The sequence below is a fragment of the Nicotiana tabacum genome, chromosome 10 (genome assembly GCF_000715075.1).
Source record: "Nicotiana tabacum cultivar K326 chromosome 10, ASM71507v2, whole genome shotgun sequence".
Lineage (NCBI taxonomy): Eukaryota > Viridiplantae > Streptophyta > Magnoliopsida > Solanales > Solanaceae > Nicotiana > Nicotiana tabacum.
Genome location: NC_134089.1, coordinates 60,490,417 through 60,507,289, shown reverse-complemented (window position 1 = coordinate 60,507,289; position 16,873 = coordinate 60,490,417). Strand labels below are relative to the sequence as shown.

Sequence of the window (16,873 nt, the reverse complement as noted above, 5' to 3'; positions counted from 1 at the left end):
AAGTAAAACTGAATAAAATATTAGCTAGGCATGCATGGAGCTTGTGAGCTGCTGCTTCCACTAAATAAGTTCCACGTAGACTTCACATAGAGGGTTCACTCTATGATATAATTAAACACTAATCACGAGATTCTTATACAAATAGGCGGTCATATTCACTTTTTACTTTTTTTAAATATATACATAAATTATATATTGATTGTACATATTTATACACATATAAAGTTATTTAGGTTAATTCTTCTTAATTAATTTAAAAGCTAAAAAGCCCATCAATATTACAGGGTTATTAAAGAGCAGCAGCCCTTAGACGTGAAATTTTTTGCACATAAAACACGAAGGAAGGCGAAGATCAAACAATTCTCTTTGGAGGCGCAAAGAGAATTGTGGAGGAAAGGAAGAGGAGAAATAGAAGAGGCATTGGCGTGGCTAATGAAGAGGGACGTAAAAAAGAGCAGTCTTTGACACAAGAATTAGTAGAGGCAGACATTGTGAAAATCGACCGCTGATTTGAAGTTATGTATTGACACCCACTGCCTGCATAACTCTGTCCATGGCCATCATTGAAGAACCCATCAACATCAAAACTCCTCCCAAACTCCAAGTTGATGAAAAAGTCGAGGTATGCTTCTTTTTCATGTATTGGTTTCTGGGATTTGGATTTCTTTAATTTCGGGTTTGAAATTTGTTTCATAACCTTTTTCCAAGATTCTTTTTGCCGGCACATTGCCTTAAATTTTAGGCAAACTAAGTGAGTATATCACTATGGGTAATAGGCTGTATTGTGATTGCATGCGGGTTTTCTTTACTGTAGTGAAAAGCCTTGAACTAGTAAAAACTACTAAATGAGTGATAACTGACTTTTGTTTTCTTCCTATTTGGGTTTTTCTTGGGTACATATATAGCGTCAGCATCAATGTGGTCAAAAGATTAAAAGGTTTATGGGCGCTTTCTGTATTTTTGTTCAGTCACCTGTCAAAAAAAATTTAGCTTTCGCCTACCACTGTTTGTTCATCGAGGGGTCTCGAAGGAGGAGACAGGGCTTTTTTGTTTTAATGTGTTTTTTGAAACATTATTATGATTTTTATGCAGGTTAGGAGCATCGAAAATGGATTCCTGGGTTCATGGCACTTGGCTACCGTGATTGCTTCTGATTATTTGGTTCGTCGCGTGCAGTATGATCACCTTCTATGTGATGACGGTTCCATCAACTTGATCGAGTCTGTGAATGTTTCTCCCGTGGTTGATGGGATTATTCCTGCTGATAAGGTGCCAGTTACCTATCGTGGTATCATTAGGCCTTTGCCGCCTCCAATTCAATTTGGGAGATGGGCTCTACCTTATGGACAATGTGTTGATTTATATTATCAGGATGCTTGGTGGGAAGGTGTGATTTTTGACCATGAAGATGGCGCCGAGGACCGGAGAATTTTCTTTCCAGATATGGGTGATGAAATGAAGGCTCAAGTCGCCAGTCTACGTATAACTCAAGATTGGGATGAGGTTTCGGAAGAATGGAAGCCTCGTGGTAGCTGGATGTTTCTTGAAATAATTGAGGAGATTGAGCCTCTGCACCCCCTTTTTGTCTCGGTGAAACAAATTTGGTATGAAGTGCGGGAAAAGAATGGCTATGAAAATCTTAAGGAGTGGACATCCACTTCGAGGGATATCTGGAGGATCTTGATCAAGGAAGTTGTGCTTGACAACACTATGTTAAGCGTCAAGCAAATATTTTATGAGTTGAACTCTTCATCGGACTTTGTAGGGGGAGGCCAATTGCTAGAATTTTCAAAACCTGCTCTCCAGGCTATATTGAATGTTGAAACATATTTTGATAACTCGGCCATTGTACCCTTTATTGAAGCCATATGCAATTCCGATAGTAGGGAAATGCTGTCTATGGATCAGGATGTGTCATGTCTTCAGCCTGTTGAAAAGCAAATTGTTTCAGACGGTTTTGCACCAATCGCGGAGGATGTTCCACTGAGTGGTAATGTTATGTTTAGCTCAGTTCTGCCAAGCCAAGAAGAACAACCATCTGTATCACCTACTGCTTTGTCTGTTTTACATCCCCCTAAAAATGAAATTTCTGCTACTTTCTCAATTACTAAGGGTGAAAGATCGAGTTTCACAGACTTTGAGCCTTCCAATGAGATAGATTCTAGAAAGAGCAAGCGACTTGAATGGAAGACCATGGACGATATAGCTGAGTTTTGTCCTTATGCAATTTCTAAGTACAATGAGAATCAGATGTCGAACGATAGGTCACTCTTACAAAAACTTAAGAAGCATTTGTTGTTTTTAGGATGGAAAATTGAGTTAGCAAAGAGTTTCCAAATTAGGACGCGGTACATTGCTCCCAATGGAAGGATATTTCACTCACTTCGTCAAGTTTGTAAGATGTTGGAAAAGTCAGAAACTTTTGCAGAAGGCCAAAAAACTTCATATGATAGTTCACTTGATGACCTCAAGCGGTCTACTTGTCTGGCAAAAGCTCAGCCCTCTCCTTCTCAAGGACCAATCATTGATCCTGAATTCAACCCTCAAGCTGTAATTGATTATTGTTTTTCAGCAGACAATCCTACCTATGACAATTTGAACCGTGAGGGAAAGAGTTATATGATCCTGAAAGCTAAGCAGCACCTAGTTGCAATAGAATGGAAATTATATTATCATTGGAAAGGAAACAAAAGAGAATTGCGCTACCGTTCTCCTAATGGAAAATTTTTTAATTCTCTTCTAACAGCATGCAGAGGGTGTGTGGAGCAGTTGGAAGCTGAGGGTCAGTTACTTGAATTAATTTCTCCATCAACTCTGGAATTCCAGGGAAATTTAGCACCTGGGAGGAATTCATGTAAGAAGTTATCAACGGAGACTTTTGCTGTCATGTCACTTCCGAAAGAACCTGCTCAACTTCACAAAGTCAAAGTTCGTGAAATCAGCATAAGAAGAAAGAAGAGGAGTAATCATGGTGACAGAAACGAGATATATGCAGGTGGCTGCAATATGCTGAAGAAAGGAAATGAATCCACATCTTTAAGTAGAGTAACAGATTGTATAGAATTTCAGTCTTCAGCTCGTGTGCTGCGATCAAGCAAAAGAGCTCGGCAGGCAGCTATTTCTTCTTCCTTGTATCATACACCTCGAACAGTGCTATCTTGGTTGATAGACAATAATGTGGTTCTGCCCCGTACCAAAGTGCAGTATCGTGGGAAAAAAGATGGTCGTCCAATGGCAGAAGGGCGGATCACTCGTGAAGGGATCAAATGCAGTTGCTGCCAAACAGTTTACGGAATTAGTAACTTTGAGGTGCATGCTGGAAGCAGTTGCCACAGACCTTCTGCAAACATATTTCTGGAAGATGGAAGATCTCTTCTTGAGTGCCAACTGCAGATGAAACTCAAAAATAGTGTAAGACGCACGAATAATAGACCACGTTCGTTGAAGAAGGACAGTCATCTGGGCACAAACGACTACGTGTGTTCTGTGTGCCATTATGGAGGTGAATTACTTCTCTGTGATGAGTGCCCATCTTCATTTCATTCTGGTTGCCTTGGAATGAAGGTAAAAATTTTCTTCATTGCTTTATCCTACTTCTGTTTCTTTGTCCTCTTCTGGGTCCAAATTTCAATTATATTGGTTAGACAGTGAGAGGGGAGAGCATGTTTGCATATTATCTCTGCACCTGGTTTTGATACCAACTGTGTTCTATTGCTTAAAAAGGAGGTCCCAGATGGTGACTGGTTTTGCCCATCATGCCGTTGTGAAATGTGTGGCCAGAGCAGATTTGATAAAAACAAAGACCACTTTACAGACAGCAGTGTACTTATCTGTTGTCAGTGTGAGCACAAGTGTAAGTAGCTATTCATGATTAGGCATACAGAATTTTATGAATTTGAGGATATTACTCTCTTTTGAGTTACTGATGTTGATTAATTTTGTACAGATCATGTTCGATGTGTGAGAAATAAGGGTCTTCAAAAGCTGGATAGTTATCCTGAAGGAGATTGGTTTTGCGACAAGAGATGTGAGCAGGTATTTGGTTTCCTGCCTAACACCGGGATACCAAGCATTGACATCTTGAGTAGAGAGTACAGTTGCCATTTCTTGTCAATTGTTTCATTGAAAAGTTATTCTAGTGTAGAATGCACTCATGCATTCTTTATTAACCAGTTGGGTCGTAGAAAGTTTTCTTTATTGATTTTCCCATATTCTCAATTCTGAGGAAACGTTTAAGGCATGAAAAACATGAAGTTTAACTTTTTAAAATAAATGATTGGTTACAGATGACAAAAGTTTCTCTCTCTAAATAGAAGTCAAATTGAGCTATAGGAAAGAAAGAATAAAAATATGCACCACTATTCTTTTTCTGTCCAATGAATTTTATGTTTAAGAAACATTTTCTCTGAGACAACTTAATTTCTGTTGCAGATATGTTTGGGTATCCGCCAACTTCTGGGAAAGCCAGTTATGGTGGGAGTTGATAACCTCACTTGGACTTTGTTGAAATTCTTAAAAGCTGATGATTTTGATTCTGATGCTGCTGATGATGAGTCCATACTGGAGACTTACAGCAAACTTAGTGTCGCTCTGGATGTGATGCATGAATGTTTTGAGCCTGTCAAAGAACCTTACACAAGGAGAGATCTTGTGGAAGATGTTATCTTCAGTAGATGGTTATCTCCAGCTTTTCTGCAATTCTTGAGTAACCATTATTGAATTATGTGCAAATATTTGTGTTCAACTACAAAATTATGCAAACTAAAATAATGCCTTTAATATGACACTTTCATTACTGACACACTCTCTCAATAAGGGTTAGAGTAAAGCTCCTGAGAAAAAATAAGGGTTAGAGTAGAGCTTTTTTCACCAATCATGAATTTAATTTTCCTTTTAGAACTACCACAATTAGAAGTAAGTTGAAAATGCCTTTATTACTTTTAACTATAGATGACATGGTATATCTCAACTTGAATACGGAGCCACATTAGTTCCTAAGTAGTAGTACCTAGCTGATGTTTGAGCATGTCTATTCGGTTCTCACCAGATGTCAGATTGTCTTGTGGGTTTACCAAGCAAATGTATTATTTTATCTCTTGAGTTACTTAAACACTTGACACTTCTTTCAGAGTTTGTATAAATATGCTTTAATTATTTAGGCTCTGACAAAAGTTGGAATCTGAAATTGCAGGTCGGAGCTGAATCGTTTAAATTTTCAGGGGTTTTATACTGTGCTTTTGGAAAGAAATGATGAACTGATTACAGTAGCGACTGTAAGGTATCCTTGAACCATTATATATTATTTATATCATTCAAGTATAGTTCTCTTCTTTCTATTTCAGTATTGTAGTATTTAACATATAAATACTAGTTAGGGGATTTACTGATTTCTCCTTTGGGGAAGCGGATTTGCATCAACCATGACTTATGTCACCTGTCATCGGGGAATCCTCACGAAGTGGATGAATCCCCTTTGTCCACAGTCTAGAATCCTCTAGATGCAGAGAACTCCTCCAAACCCTAGCCGTTTTATTTCTCATGGAAGACAATCCCTCTTAAACACCCATAATGGTGTTTATATTGGCTAGCTTTAGGGTTTTACGTGGACTCGTGGAGGAATAATTAATGGGCTTGTGGGTCATCTAGCACCCCTTATGGGTGGACCCAACCCATTAATATTTTCCAGCAAGTTTAAATCTCCTTAGTCTTAAAAATTAGTTGAACAGCATGTGTATTCGTTAGAAAGTAAACTGACAATTTTCCTGCTCATTTCAAAGGATTTATGGAGAAAAGGTAGCCGAGGTTCCTCTTGTGGCAACACGATTTCAGTACCGCCGACTAGGAATGTGTCGCATCTTGATGAATGAGCTTGAAAAGGTTTGCATCTATACCTTCTTTCCTTTTCCTTACCTTTTCTTCTTCTGGGGAGGGGACAGAATAGTTATTGCTGAGAGAGTGTACTTAATGGATGTGTTTAAAAGATCCCAAGAATTATTTAATTAGGCAGGTATGTTCATGAAAACTATAATTTGTAGGAAATCTTGTTTGAGTTTCTAGTCATATGCTTCTTTCCTTGCCAGGGTTGTATAATCAATATTTTGAAGGTTATTGAGTTGACTGGTTGGGGACATCTGATAGTTCTCCTGATCAGAAACATGCAATTTATAGGAGAAAAACCTTTAGTCAGTCTTAGGGTTACGCAATGCACACTTATGCTACATCTAGTTTGTTTAACAGCAAAGATGTCAAGTTCTTGTTACCAATCTAAACAAAAAGCCCTCAATTCTACTAAGAATAAGTGATTGTATGGGGCATATCACAGGGGGGATTGCAATGGTCCTGATAGCTGTGGCTATTTTTATGGTAATCTTTCTTTGTCATGATACAACAACAATGACCCAGTAAAATCCCACAAAGTGGGGTCTGGGTTCTTTGTCATGATACTGAAACAAAAACATGAAACCTTATAATTTCTCACAGAGTCTGCCGCTGTGAACTGCCAAGCTTAACATATGAAGTAGTCTTAAATATGGGGGTCTGTAATATGCAGGTAGAGGCTAATGATGAACATGCTTTGACATAGTGTGAATATATTTATCTGATCTGGTTGTGTTTCAACTAATGCTATTTTGTTATTTGTTCCAGAAACTCATGGAATTAAGAGTTGAGAGGCTAGTTTTGCCAGCTGTTTCCAGCGTGCTAAACACATGGACCACTTCATTTGGTTTCTCAGTGATGAAAGAATCTGAGAGACTGAACTTTTTGAATTACACTTTCCTTGATTTCCAGGGTACAACAATGTGTCAGAAACTCCTTCAGGATATCCCCTCAGTGGTATCAAGTGGATCAACAGGTATATAGAACTCTTCATTTACTATGAAAGGAGATGGAAATTTAATCTGCTGACTGAAAATTCTTCTTTATGCAGAAGCATATCAAACTCATTTTCAACACATAAACAGCAAGGACAATGTTGAGTTGGATGGAAACAGTGCGCTTTCTGACGTCTTCCAAGCTGCGCTAAGTGAGAGGAGTGAAATTGTGGACCAAGGATCTGCACAGTATGTTTCCTCCCTTTTTTTCTCCTGTTTTTAAAGAACTGAAGTAGGGGAATCTTAGTAGCTTAGTTGGTTGGCTACCTGAATTTTCACCTTCTTGATAAGGGTTCAATTTCCCACCTTGTAATCCCCTTCCTCATTTCCCCTTGCCCTACCCCCTATATATAATCAAAATTAAAAAATTAAAAAATTAAAAACTGAAGAAGGGAGTAATCAGAGAGCTATAATGTTCAGATCATTCAGAGTGTAACATGAAAACAGTACTAAGCTTTTGGTAACTTATTCAAGTTTGATAATGATGTCGTTGGGAGGCTGATCATGGTAACAACATAGTAATGTGTCTCAGCTAGTCCTTCAATTTAAGGTGAGGGGCTAGGGATGTGCTCTATTGGGGTTGAAAGTCCTATACTTTGGTATGTCCAGGGATGACAGATCATTTTTTTTTTAAAATTAACACCCAGCAACTGGGTACTGATCTTATAACCAAGGCAAATAGTGTTTATAACATAAGCCATCTGCCTTCAAAAGATTGACTGAGCACCTGCACTTTCCAGTCAAGATATACAAAATTTACATCAACTAACAAAACATTTAGCCTTATCACAATGTACGGGATGACATATCATTGATTAAGTGGTTTTGAGTTTTAGAAAAGCAATATATGGGACGTGATTGATTCAAATTTCTATTCATTGAGAATAAATCACAATCAGGTTGTATGTGAATGCGAGGATGCTTTTCTCAACAAAAAAAAAGAGGAAGAAAATGTACAAAAGACAGTTTTATGCATGAAAGTAGGAGTTATCTTAATGAAAGAATGTCTATTTTGTTGGTCTTTTTTCTTGGTTCTGCTGTAATACTTAAGCAACATGGTCATTGAGGATTCATATAGCCAACCCGACATCTTTGGGAATGAGGAGTTGTTATTGCTGTCGTTGTCGTGGTAATACTCAAATACATATGATTAGGCTCACTGCAAGGAAAATGTAATAAGTGTTGAATTTGGTCATGGCATATGATTAACCCAAACAAACCCACTGACCCCAACCATCCACAGTATGTAAAGGAGGAAAAAAAGCTGTGTACTTGGCTTGTCGCGTCAGATTAGCTATGGCGATTTTCAATTTTGCTTCAGTTGGTGAAAATAACTCATTGTGGTGCTTTTGAGAATTCGAAAGAAATAGTGTTTAGCTAAAAAAACTTCTCAAGTGAGTCTACTCCATATTATAACACACGCACACAGACACTGAGATACTACCGAGTGTATTACAGGTATGCCCATAACATGGTGCATACACTTTCAGATGTAAGATTATAGAGTTGGATTTACTACCCATTGTCTTTTGTCTTTTTACATTTATTCTTCAAAGAGACAGGAGGATGTGAAATAGGGGATACAAAGTTTAGCAAATGAGCGTCATATAAAAAAAAATAAAAAATTAACGTCTTATTTATTGATCTACCTTTTGTATAAGATAGTTGAGTTGCAGAGAGCTGTTTGTAGTTGGATTTTGGATTGTTCAGCGAAAAAGGTCAGGTTTGATTTTGGTTTTGGAACACCAAACAGATTAGAATCCAATTGCCCACCTAGAACTTGATTGTGTTCTCCTGTTTGTTGTGTCAACCATGACAATTTCTTTCCGTCCTGGTATAACTTCATAAAGCATTGAATAAAATTCTTTTTCTTATATACCAGCAACAAGAATATTACTGACTGTTGCACTATTTTCTCAGTACACCTGGAGGATGTGAAACCTGTAATACGGATGTTCCAGCTCCCCTCGTTATTGCGGTACTTTTCCTTTGTTCAGAACATTTTGGTCTAAGAAAATTTTCTTACTCTCCAGATCCTCATCTTAAGTGTAATTTTTTATGGTCTTTGAACAGGCAAACCAACAAGCTCGTGTTGGCTGCCTGCCTTGCCAGGATGAAACTAATCTGCAATACCGAGCTGAAGCTACTGGTAGTAATGTTTTTGAAAAAGCAGCTAGTGTCGAATACAAATATTACAAGCGTAGAAGAAGATATCAGCCCGTGGAAGCTAAGCTGGTTTTGGAAGGGTTAACTGTCTAGTAAGCTGGTAAATTATTTGAAAAAGATGGCACAACCACAGAACTGTGACATCTTCCAGGATACTTATTTCAAAGGCCTAAAATCTTTTGCTTCGTTAACCTTTTCTGTCCTCCTTATAGGAGAGGAAGAGATTTTAAGGGCTGTTGGTCTCCAACTCGTATATATTCATGTACAGCTGACTATCTCTAGGTAACCCTTTAGCTAATCATGATCTCTTTTTTAATCCTGAAAGTGCAAATGTACAGAACCAAAGTCCACGGCTTGAAACATGCAATCTACTTGCACATTCTTGTTGATCTGGAATCATGAGCCTCGCGTCTTTCGTGGCAACAAGTAGAGGAACAGAGCGGTAGTTGACAGTCGTGGACAAGGGTGTGGTGAGGTTCGACTATATTTGCATTGACATGGATGCATGGTAATCGTATACTTCGTTATACACCCATAGGAAGAATGAGGCAAGGTCATTAAGGCAGTCCCAGATTGAACCGTGGGCTGGCTTTAAGTCAAAAGCCACATCTATATAAAGGTTTTCTCTATCATTCTTCTACTCTACCTTTCTGCCAATTCTTCTTCGTTTTTATATACATTGCTATTCTTCTGACAACTCCTTTCTATTTATTGTATTTAGTTCTTGTGGTAGAAGAAACCAATTAATCATTTGCCTGATAGTTTCTTGGAAACACTATGCCTACACTCGTTCCATGTCTTTTATAAAATTCTCTGGCATGATTTCACTCTTAGATTACTTCCTATAATAATTTTAGGATAGTAACATTCCAGTTCAGTGAAGTCTTCTTTGTTTTTCTAAACCGTACCAAGATATGGAGATACTTGAAAAATTGAATGGTATGAACAACCAGCATTGGAGCATTAAGATTATGTATCGATCAGCAATTTGAAGGTCTATTATGTTTGCCGATGGATAGCTTGTTGATTCATAACAAAAATGGCTTGAAGATGATTCTGTATGCCGCTCAATGATCTTTAATGCAATGAGTAATGCCATTGCACAAAGGAATGTAACTGAGGGTGCTGGAAATAGATGATTTTTAATTAACAAGTATATTCCTTAATTTTAAAAGGGAACTTTACATAACTGTCACAGTTTAAAAGAAATATAACAAATTCTTAGCATGAAACTCAGTATTACAGTTATGACAAGAAAATATTTATATTTGTAGCACACAGTTCCATTAAAATAGGAATATTTATTATTAATCCCCAAAAATAAGCAATTGAATGGAAAGTCAAGAACGTTGTACGAAAATCATGCTTTTCTGTCTCTTTATCTATTAGCTTTCCTTCTTTTTCTTCTATCTTTCCTTTGCCTTTTGGGATTTCCTTCTTAATTTTGTTTTCTGCCGAAGCCAATATATCTTTTAAATTTGTTCCATTCGTTTTCTTTTTAATTGTTTTTCTCAAGTTTTTCTCTTTCTTCTTTCTTCCTTTCTTAATATAAAGATCTAACTTCGATAATAATATATGTTAATATACAAAATATATGTATAAAAGTATACGTCTTATTAACACATATAACATATACCAAAATTATTCATAAAAATACTTCTTTAATTAATATGACACTTGACATATGAAATATACATAAAAAGATGCATCCTAATCTAATTAAGATAGCACTAGACATATAAATATACATAAAAATACATCCTGAATTAAAATGGCACTTGGTATATAAAATATATTTGAAATATACATTAAAAATACATCTTAAAATAAGATGGCACTTCACAAATAAATATACTAAAAATATATACACAAAAATACATTTCGAATTAAAGTGATACTTGATATACAAAGTATAAAAGACGAATAAATCAATACATCTTGAGTTAGGTGGCATTCACATATGCAAGAAATGTTTATAATATGCTTATTAAATATTGAACTTAATTTTTATAATATGCTAATAATAATAAAAAAGGTCCTCTTTATAGAATAAACAAGAAATGTTTCTATTTTTATAATAATAGTTAAAATAGGATCAAGCATGTAAAAAACTCGTTTTATTAGAATGGATAATTCCAAGCCTATTTTTTATCAAGTAAATGAACTTGGTGAAATTTGCTTTACATTGCGCTGGCTGGTGTGATTGAGCTAATAGTGTCTTGCAGTTGAATCACTTCTCCACGTCGTCGTTCTTGATTGTCAACAGAAAACTATGGCTTGTTTTTCTGTTTCATTTGCATCTTATCTTGAGGCTTGCCAATTTACTTCAAAATTTTATTTTTTAGGAAATGTTGGCAACTTCTCTATTGCTTTATTCGTTCTTATTGTAACATTAATGGGCTTCTTCATGCCTAGCAGGTTTCACATATGCCCTCAATACGTCATATGATTTGTACAACTACTATCAGTCAGCCAAGATTTAGACCAAACTGAATGACGAATTAGTCGTCTACTTCATACTTTTGGGATTTGTTTTTCAAACACAGCTTCATGATCAAGTTGGTTATAGATAATTTTCCTTGCTTTAAGTCTTGTAGTTGGTTGCCAAGATTTCTTCAACCATAAATCTCGCCTCATGGGCCTCCATTTCTTTATGCCCGCAAGATATTTAGTAATTATGCTAAGGTAATCTTGGACAGATCCTTTATTTTTTTTAAGGTAGTTATGGATGCTTCATATCATTTTTTTTAAGGTAGTTATGGATGCTTCATATCTTTTAAGCATCGTCATAAGAATTCATTTTAACAATGCCAAGCAACCTTACCTTGTTAAAAATGTCAAGCAATTGTTCTTTCTTTGACGGTGTCAAATTCTTTCCTTTTTTGCAACTCAGATTTCTTACTAAATGTAGCAACTGCATGCCTCATACTTTCATATCCTATATTTATTTCCTTCAAATAATCCTAATTTCTTTTGCTGATTTGAGAGTCATAATTTTCTTTGAAATTATTGCAGACACTAGCAAATAATTTTATTTTACCTTTGACTTTTCAATTTTCTTTTTCTTATAGCTCTTGATCTATGCCACAATTGCTTATTGGGCAATAATATAATACCATAATCTTTTTGTTAGATAATTACATAAATAATATAAATTAGTCCTAGTCCCGCATAGAATAGGAGTATGATATGTATTGTATAAATATGCACATTATAATCAAATAGAAGATCAATAATAATATTTTCTCCCGTACTTTCTCACATGGTATCAGGGCATTAGTGAGAAAAGATCATTGTGAATCATTCAAGCGTAACCGTAAAGAAAAATCTTAGTCATCGTGCAATTTTTCCGGTGACCTAAGGCTTATCTATGTGAAAGTCACTTTCTGTCGTTGTTGTGTAAAAACCAATACCACTATGAGGTAGATCACACTCCGGCGACCAACCTCAGAAAATTTCTCCGGCAGAAAAGCTGCCACGCGCCTCCACGCGCCGTCAATAGAAAATTTTCCGGCGAGGGTTCCGACCCACGCGCCGACGCGTGGGCCACTTTCTGGATGTTTTTTTGCAATACTTCTTCAGGATAATTTGCTCGCCTCAAAATTTGCGAGTCTACCCATCTAGTTTAAATCAAATTTTGACTACTTTTTTTATTTTTACGGTGTGCACAGTGATTTTTTCCCCGTGAACAGTAATTCCAAGAAATATTTTGCTTTTTCCGGCGTAAACATTATAATGACATTTATATTAGAAGTCTTTGACTCACAATCCATTGGATCCAATCCAGATGGTTTCTTTACCGAATTATATTGAGTCCCTTCAATACAAAGCATGTACACAGACATCTTCAGGGATAGCTTCCGTTGTTCAAACACATAGTAGTGTGACTTATATCTCCCAATCATCAACCTCTGAGTCTTGGGTCATTGATTCAGGTGCATCTGATCATATTTCTGGTAACAAATCTCTTTTCACTACTATTACATGTTCTCAATCTCTTCTAGCAGTCACAATGGCTAACATATCTCAAACCATGGCAATTGGAATAGGCCAAGCAAGTTCACTTCCTTCCCTACCTTTAGATTCAGTTCTTTATGTTTCCGGTAATTCTTTTAATCTCATAGCTGTTAGTCGCTTAACCAAATCAATTAAATGCTCTATTTTATTTCTTGATGACCTTGTTTTTATATAGGAACGCAGTACAGGGCGGATCATTGGTACCGGGCGTGAATCAAATGGACTTTATTACCTTATCCTTGTAAAATCACATGGACTCACATCTTGTCTTCCTTCAACAACTTGCCATGTTACTGATGTCACACCTCCTTTTTCCGCACCCGCGAGGGTGCAGGGGAGTTTTTTCCAATTAAAGGACAATCGAAAACGGGATCGGTTTATTTATTTCAGAGTCGCCACTTGGGAGATTTAGGGTGTCCCAAGTCACCAATTTTAATCCCGAATCGAGGAAAAGAATGACTCTATATTACAGTCTGCGTACCAGAAATCCGGATAAGGAAACCCGGGAGAAGGTGTTAGGCATTCCCGAGTTCCGTGGTTCTAGCACGGTCGCTCAACTGTTATATTTGGCTTATTTATCTGATTTTAAATACAATTATGAACCAATGTGCCAATTTTAACTTTTTACCGCTTTATTATTATTATTTTAAAAGAATGTGAACATCGCTTTAAAACATGTCTTTGGACTGCGTCACATGAAATGCACCCACAATCCGGAACATATTTTATTTGATGTTTTGGGATTTGGATCTGGGTCGCATGAAATGCACACCCAAGTTTAAGAAAGTAGATTATTAAACACGCGCCTAAAGAGACTATCGTGTTATTATTTTGGGAAGACCACGAAATTCGCTAAGCGGCCCTCCTGAATTCTAAGTAAATTTAAAACAAGTATTTACTGAGGGCCCCGCAATTTGCATTTTTTGTTTGTCGAGGCTCGTCCCATTTATTTTTTTTAAAATGAATTTGCAACGTTATGGAAATGCATCTCAGACCACGTCACAGTCAATGTACCCGTGATTAGAGACACATTTCGATTTCGTTGAGATTCGGATTTGGGTCACATAAATGTGCACCCGAGTTTAGGGAGATAACATTATTAAAGGCGCGCCTAAAGCAACTAGCGCATTATTATTTTGGGGTAGGGCCGTGAAATTTGCTAAACGGCCCGTCTCGGAATCTAAGTATTTAATACATATATTTTGTGAGGGCTCCGCAATCTGTACATTTTTATTTGGCGAAGCTAGTCTCGTTTTTTATTTTATTTATTTATTTAATTTTTTTTTAAAGGATGCCATTTTTACGCCTTTAACAATACTAAACCTTACGACTTCTTTACAACTAAAACCTCATAACTCGTCAAAATTTAATAAAATGAGTCTAGTGAATGGGTGTTTCGGAAGTGGTAACAACAAGTACTAATGCTAATTTTGTCCGAATGACCTAAGCAAAGGAAAGGACGAACAGATTAACGTCAAACTTGTGTCATAGAACAACTAGTCCAACTTAATTAAATGACATCGGATAAACAAGAATCGCGTAACGCAAAATGAGCAAAAATGCATACGATGAAAACATAAGCAGAAAATTATCATACCAACTTCTATATTGCATCTTTGAACATTTAACGTAACATTTCCTTATCTAATACTTGAGGTTTACTAACCTTTGAACCTCGGCAAACTCAGGACGACAAACACGACCCCGACGGGACTCAAGCCGGACTTCTCTGAACGAAGAACAACGACGGAACCTCGGACAAACACCTCGACGTACCGGACCTCGATGAACCAAAGACGACCTTGATGGAAATAGAAAGCTCGGACCCACAACTGTCAACAACCAAGGATTGTTTGGTTGCTGCTGTATTTTTCCGGCGCAACACCTGGTACGTGAAGCTGCAGCAGGAGGGGGTCGTTTGGGCAGTTGAAGAAGAAGTCGATAGGGCTGAACGACGAGCAGCAGGGGTTATGGGGAAGCTGGAAGGGTCGTTTGGTGATGGTCAATAAAACAGTAATGGAGGACTGCCGGTGGTTGTAGGCAATGGGGAAGGCGACGGTGGGAGGTGCGACTGGAGGTGGTCGCAGGTTTCAGGCGGTGGTTATGGCATTGGGGGAGTAGTCGACGATGGAGCTAGGAGGAGGAGGAGTGGTCGTGGGCTTGTAGTTTGGGCAGTAGGGTTTGCGGGTGGTTTCTGGAGGTGGAAGGGTCCGTTTGTGGTGGTGTTGAGACGTGTATGGAGCTGGTTCCAATGGAGGGGGCTGGTAGCGGCGACAATGGCGGTAATGGAGGTTGCTAGTGGCGGGCTGCTTGGACAGAAAAGATGGATCAGTGGTGGTGGGTCGTTGATGCTGCAGCTGTTCCGACGAGGAAGCAACAGCAGCTGCTGCGTGATAGCAGCGGACGTGGGGGTCGTTTGACTTGAGGAAGTCGGAAATGGTGGTTTTGGCGATGGTTATGGCGTTGGAGTTTTGGAGAGGACGGGTGGTGTTCGGACGGTGTCGAGGGTCTGGTTTTTCCGGTGGTTGACGATGGAGGAGTTGGGTTGGGTAGTGGTCGACGAGCCTGTTTGCTAGGGTTTTCTTTTGTTTCTTCTTTCAAAGAGAAAGAAGACGATGCACAGTACCCCCCCCCCCAAATTCAAAAGTCTGTCCGTGTGTTTTGTAGTTTTCTGCCAAGAAAAATGAGCCCCACGCGTGGTGGGGTTCAAGGTTTGTGTCCCCCACGCGTGGTGGGGTTCCCCATGTGTCGTGGACTCGGTTTATTATGGGCTAGGTCCGAAAATTAGGCCTAAAACCGGGTAGTTTGAACCCGAATATTATTCTTTTGCCCGGATCCGAGAATAAGAACACGACGTTGCTTAACTAGTCCTGTGTAAGCAAAATAACTACCAAAAATAGGACTAATATTTAAACAAAATTATATCTTTTTTTAAATATTTTTCAAGATTTAAAATAGCTACAAAATATTAATAAAACTATTTTTTTGTAATTTTCGTTTTTTAATAAAGACAAAATATAAAGTAATATTTTTGTATTTTTCCAAAATTAAAATGACTACAAAACATTAATAGAATTATATTTTTTGTAATTTTTGAATTTATATAAAGTACCAAAATAAAGTGCAATTTTTTGTATTTTTCAAATTTATGAGAAATACATAAACTAAAATTTATATATGTATTTTTGTGATTTTTTCTTTTTGCAACGAAATAAAGTAAAATAGTTAAAATGACTATATTAGACCTAAATTACATATTTAAGCTAAAAATGTAAAAATTCTCGGGGAGGGTCAAAAATCAGGTGTCTACAGCTGCCCCTCTTTGACTGGAAACACGAAGAGTTTTCCGACAAAGAACGACTAGACATGTTTTTGACCCGACCATTACTTGGACGGACTACACTAAGGAAAGGGAGGGAATGTGACCGAGCCCTGGTATCTGAGCTGCCTACATATCCTTGGTTATACAGGAATCAGGCCACGTGTAGTTCAGAAATGAGAGATGGTGGAGTGTACCGAGGTGAAGATCCGATCGAGGTGCCGTTCCGTTGAGGTTCCGGTCCGCGGTCCTGTCATTACAACAAAAATGAAAACTGAAAAAGACTAACTAAGCCTATCAGCTACTAGTTACAAGGATTCCTATCTCTAAGTCTTCTGAAACTTGATCTTGAGTCTTGAATGGTGCTTCATACAGACTTTGGATTTGAACCTTGATACTTGCTAGTTGTAGGCGCTAGTTCTTGAGCAGATCACATCTGTTCTCCACATCCGTGCTTCGGATTCATTCATTTTTCTCTTTTTTCTTTTCTTTTTTTTTT

At 37.6% G+C, this 16,873-nt stretch overlaps 1 protein-coding gene across 1 annotated transcript; it reads left to right on the top strand.

Moving 5' to 3' along the window:
- Positions 1-323: 323 nt before the first annotated feature.
- On the top strand, positions 324-9,868 carry LOC107829855 (uncharacterized). Its single transcript, XM_016657321.2, has 11 exons — positions 324-622; positions 1,093-3,564; positions 3,724-3,853; positions 3,947-4,035; positions 4,432-4,676; positions 5,192-5,278; positions 5,778-5,877; positions 6,646-6,853; positions 6,929-7,061; positions 8,793-8,850; positions 8,946-9,868. Exons 1-11 carry the CDS (start codon positions 554-556, stop codon positions 9,129-9,131), a joined length of 3,777 nt encoding a protein of 1,258 aa, XP_016512807.2. The 5' UTR covers positions 324-553; the 3' UTR covers positions 9,132-9,868.
- The last annotated feature ends 7,005 nt before the right edge of the window (positions 9,869-16,873 follow it).

Bases quoted from the DNA above. Each gene is read 5' to 3' on its own strand.
- LOC107829855 (XM_016657321.2), top strand. From the start codon at position 554: ATGGCCATCATTGAAGAACCCATCAACATCAAAACTCCTCCCAAACTC. The intron at 4,036-4,431 runs GTATTTGGTTTC...TTTCTGTTGCAG, and splicing joins GCGACAAGAGATGTGAGCAG to ATATGTTTGGGTATCCGCCA. The intron at 8,851-8,945 runs GTACTTTTCCTT...GTCTTTGAACAG, and splicing joins CAGCTCCCCTCGTTATTGCG to GCAAACCAACAAGCTCGTGT.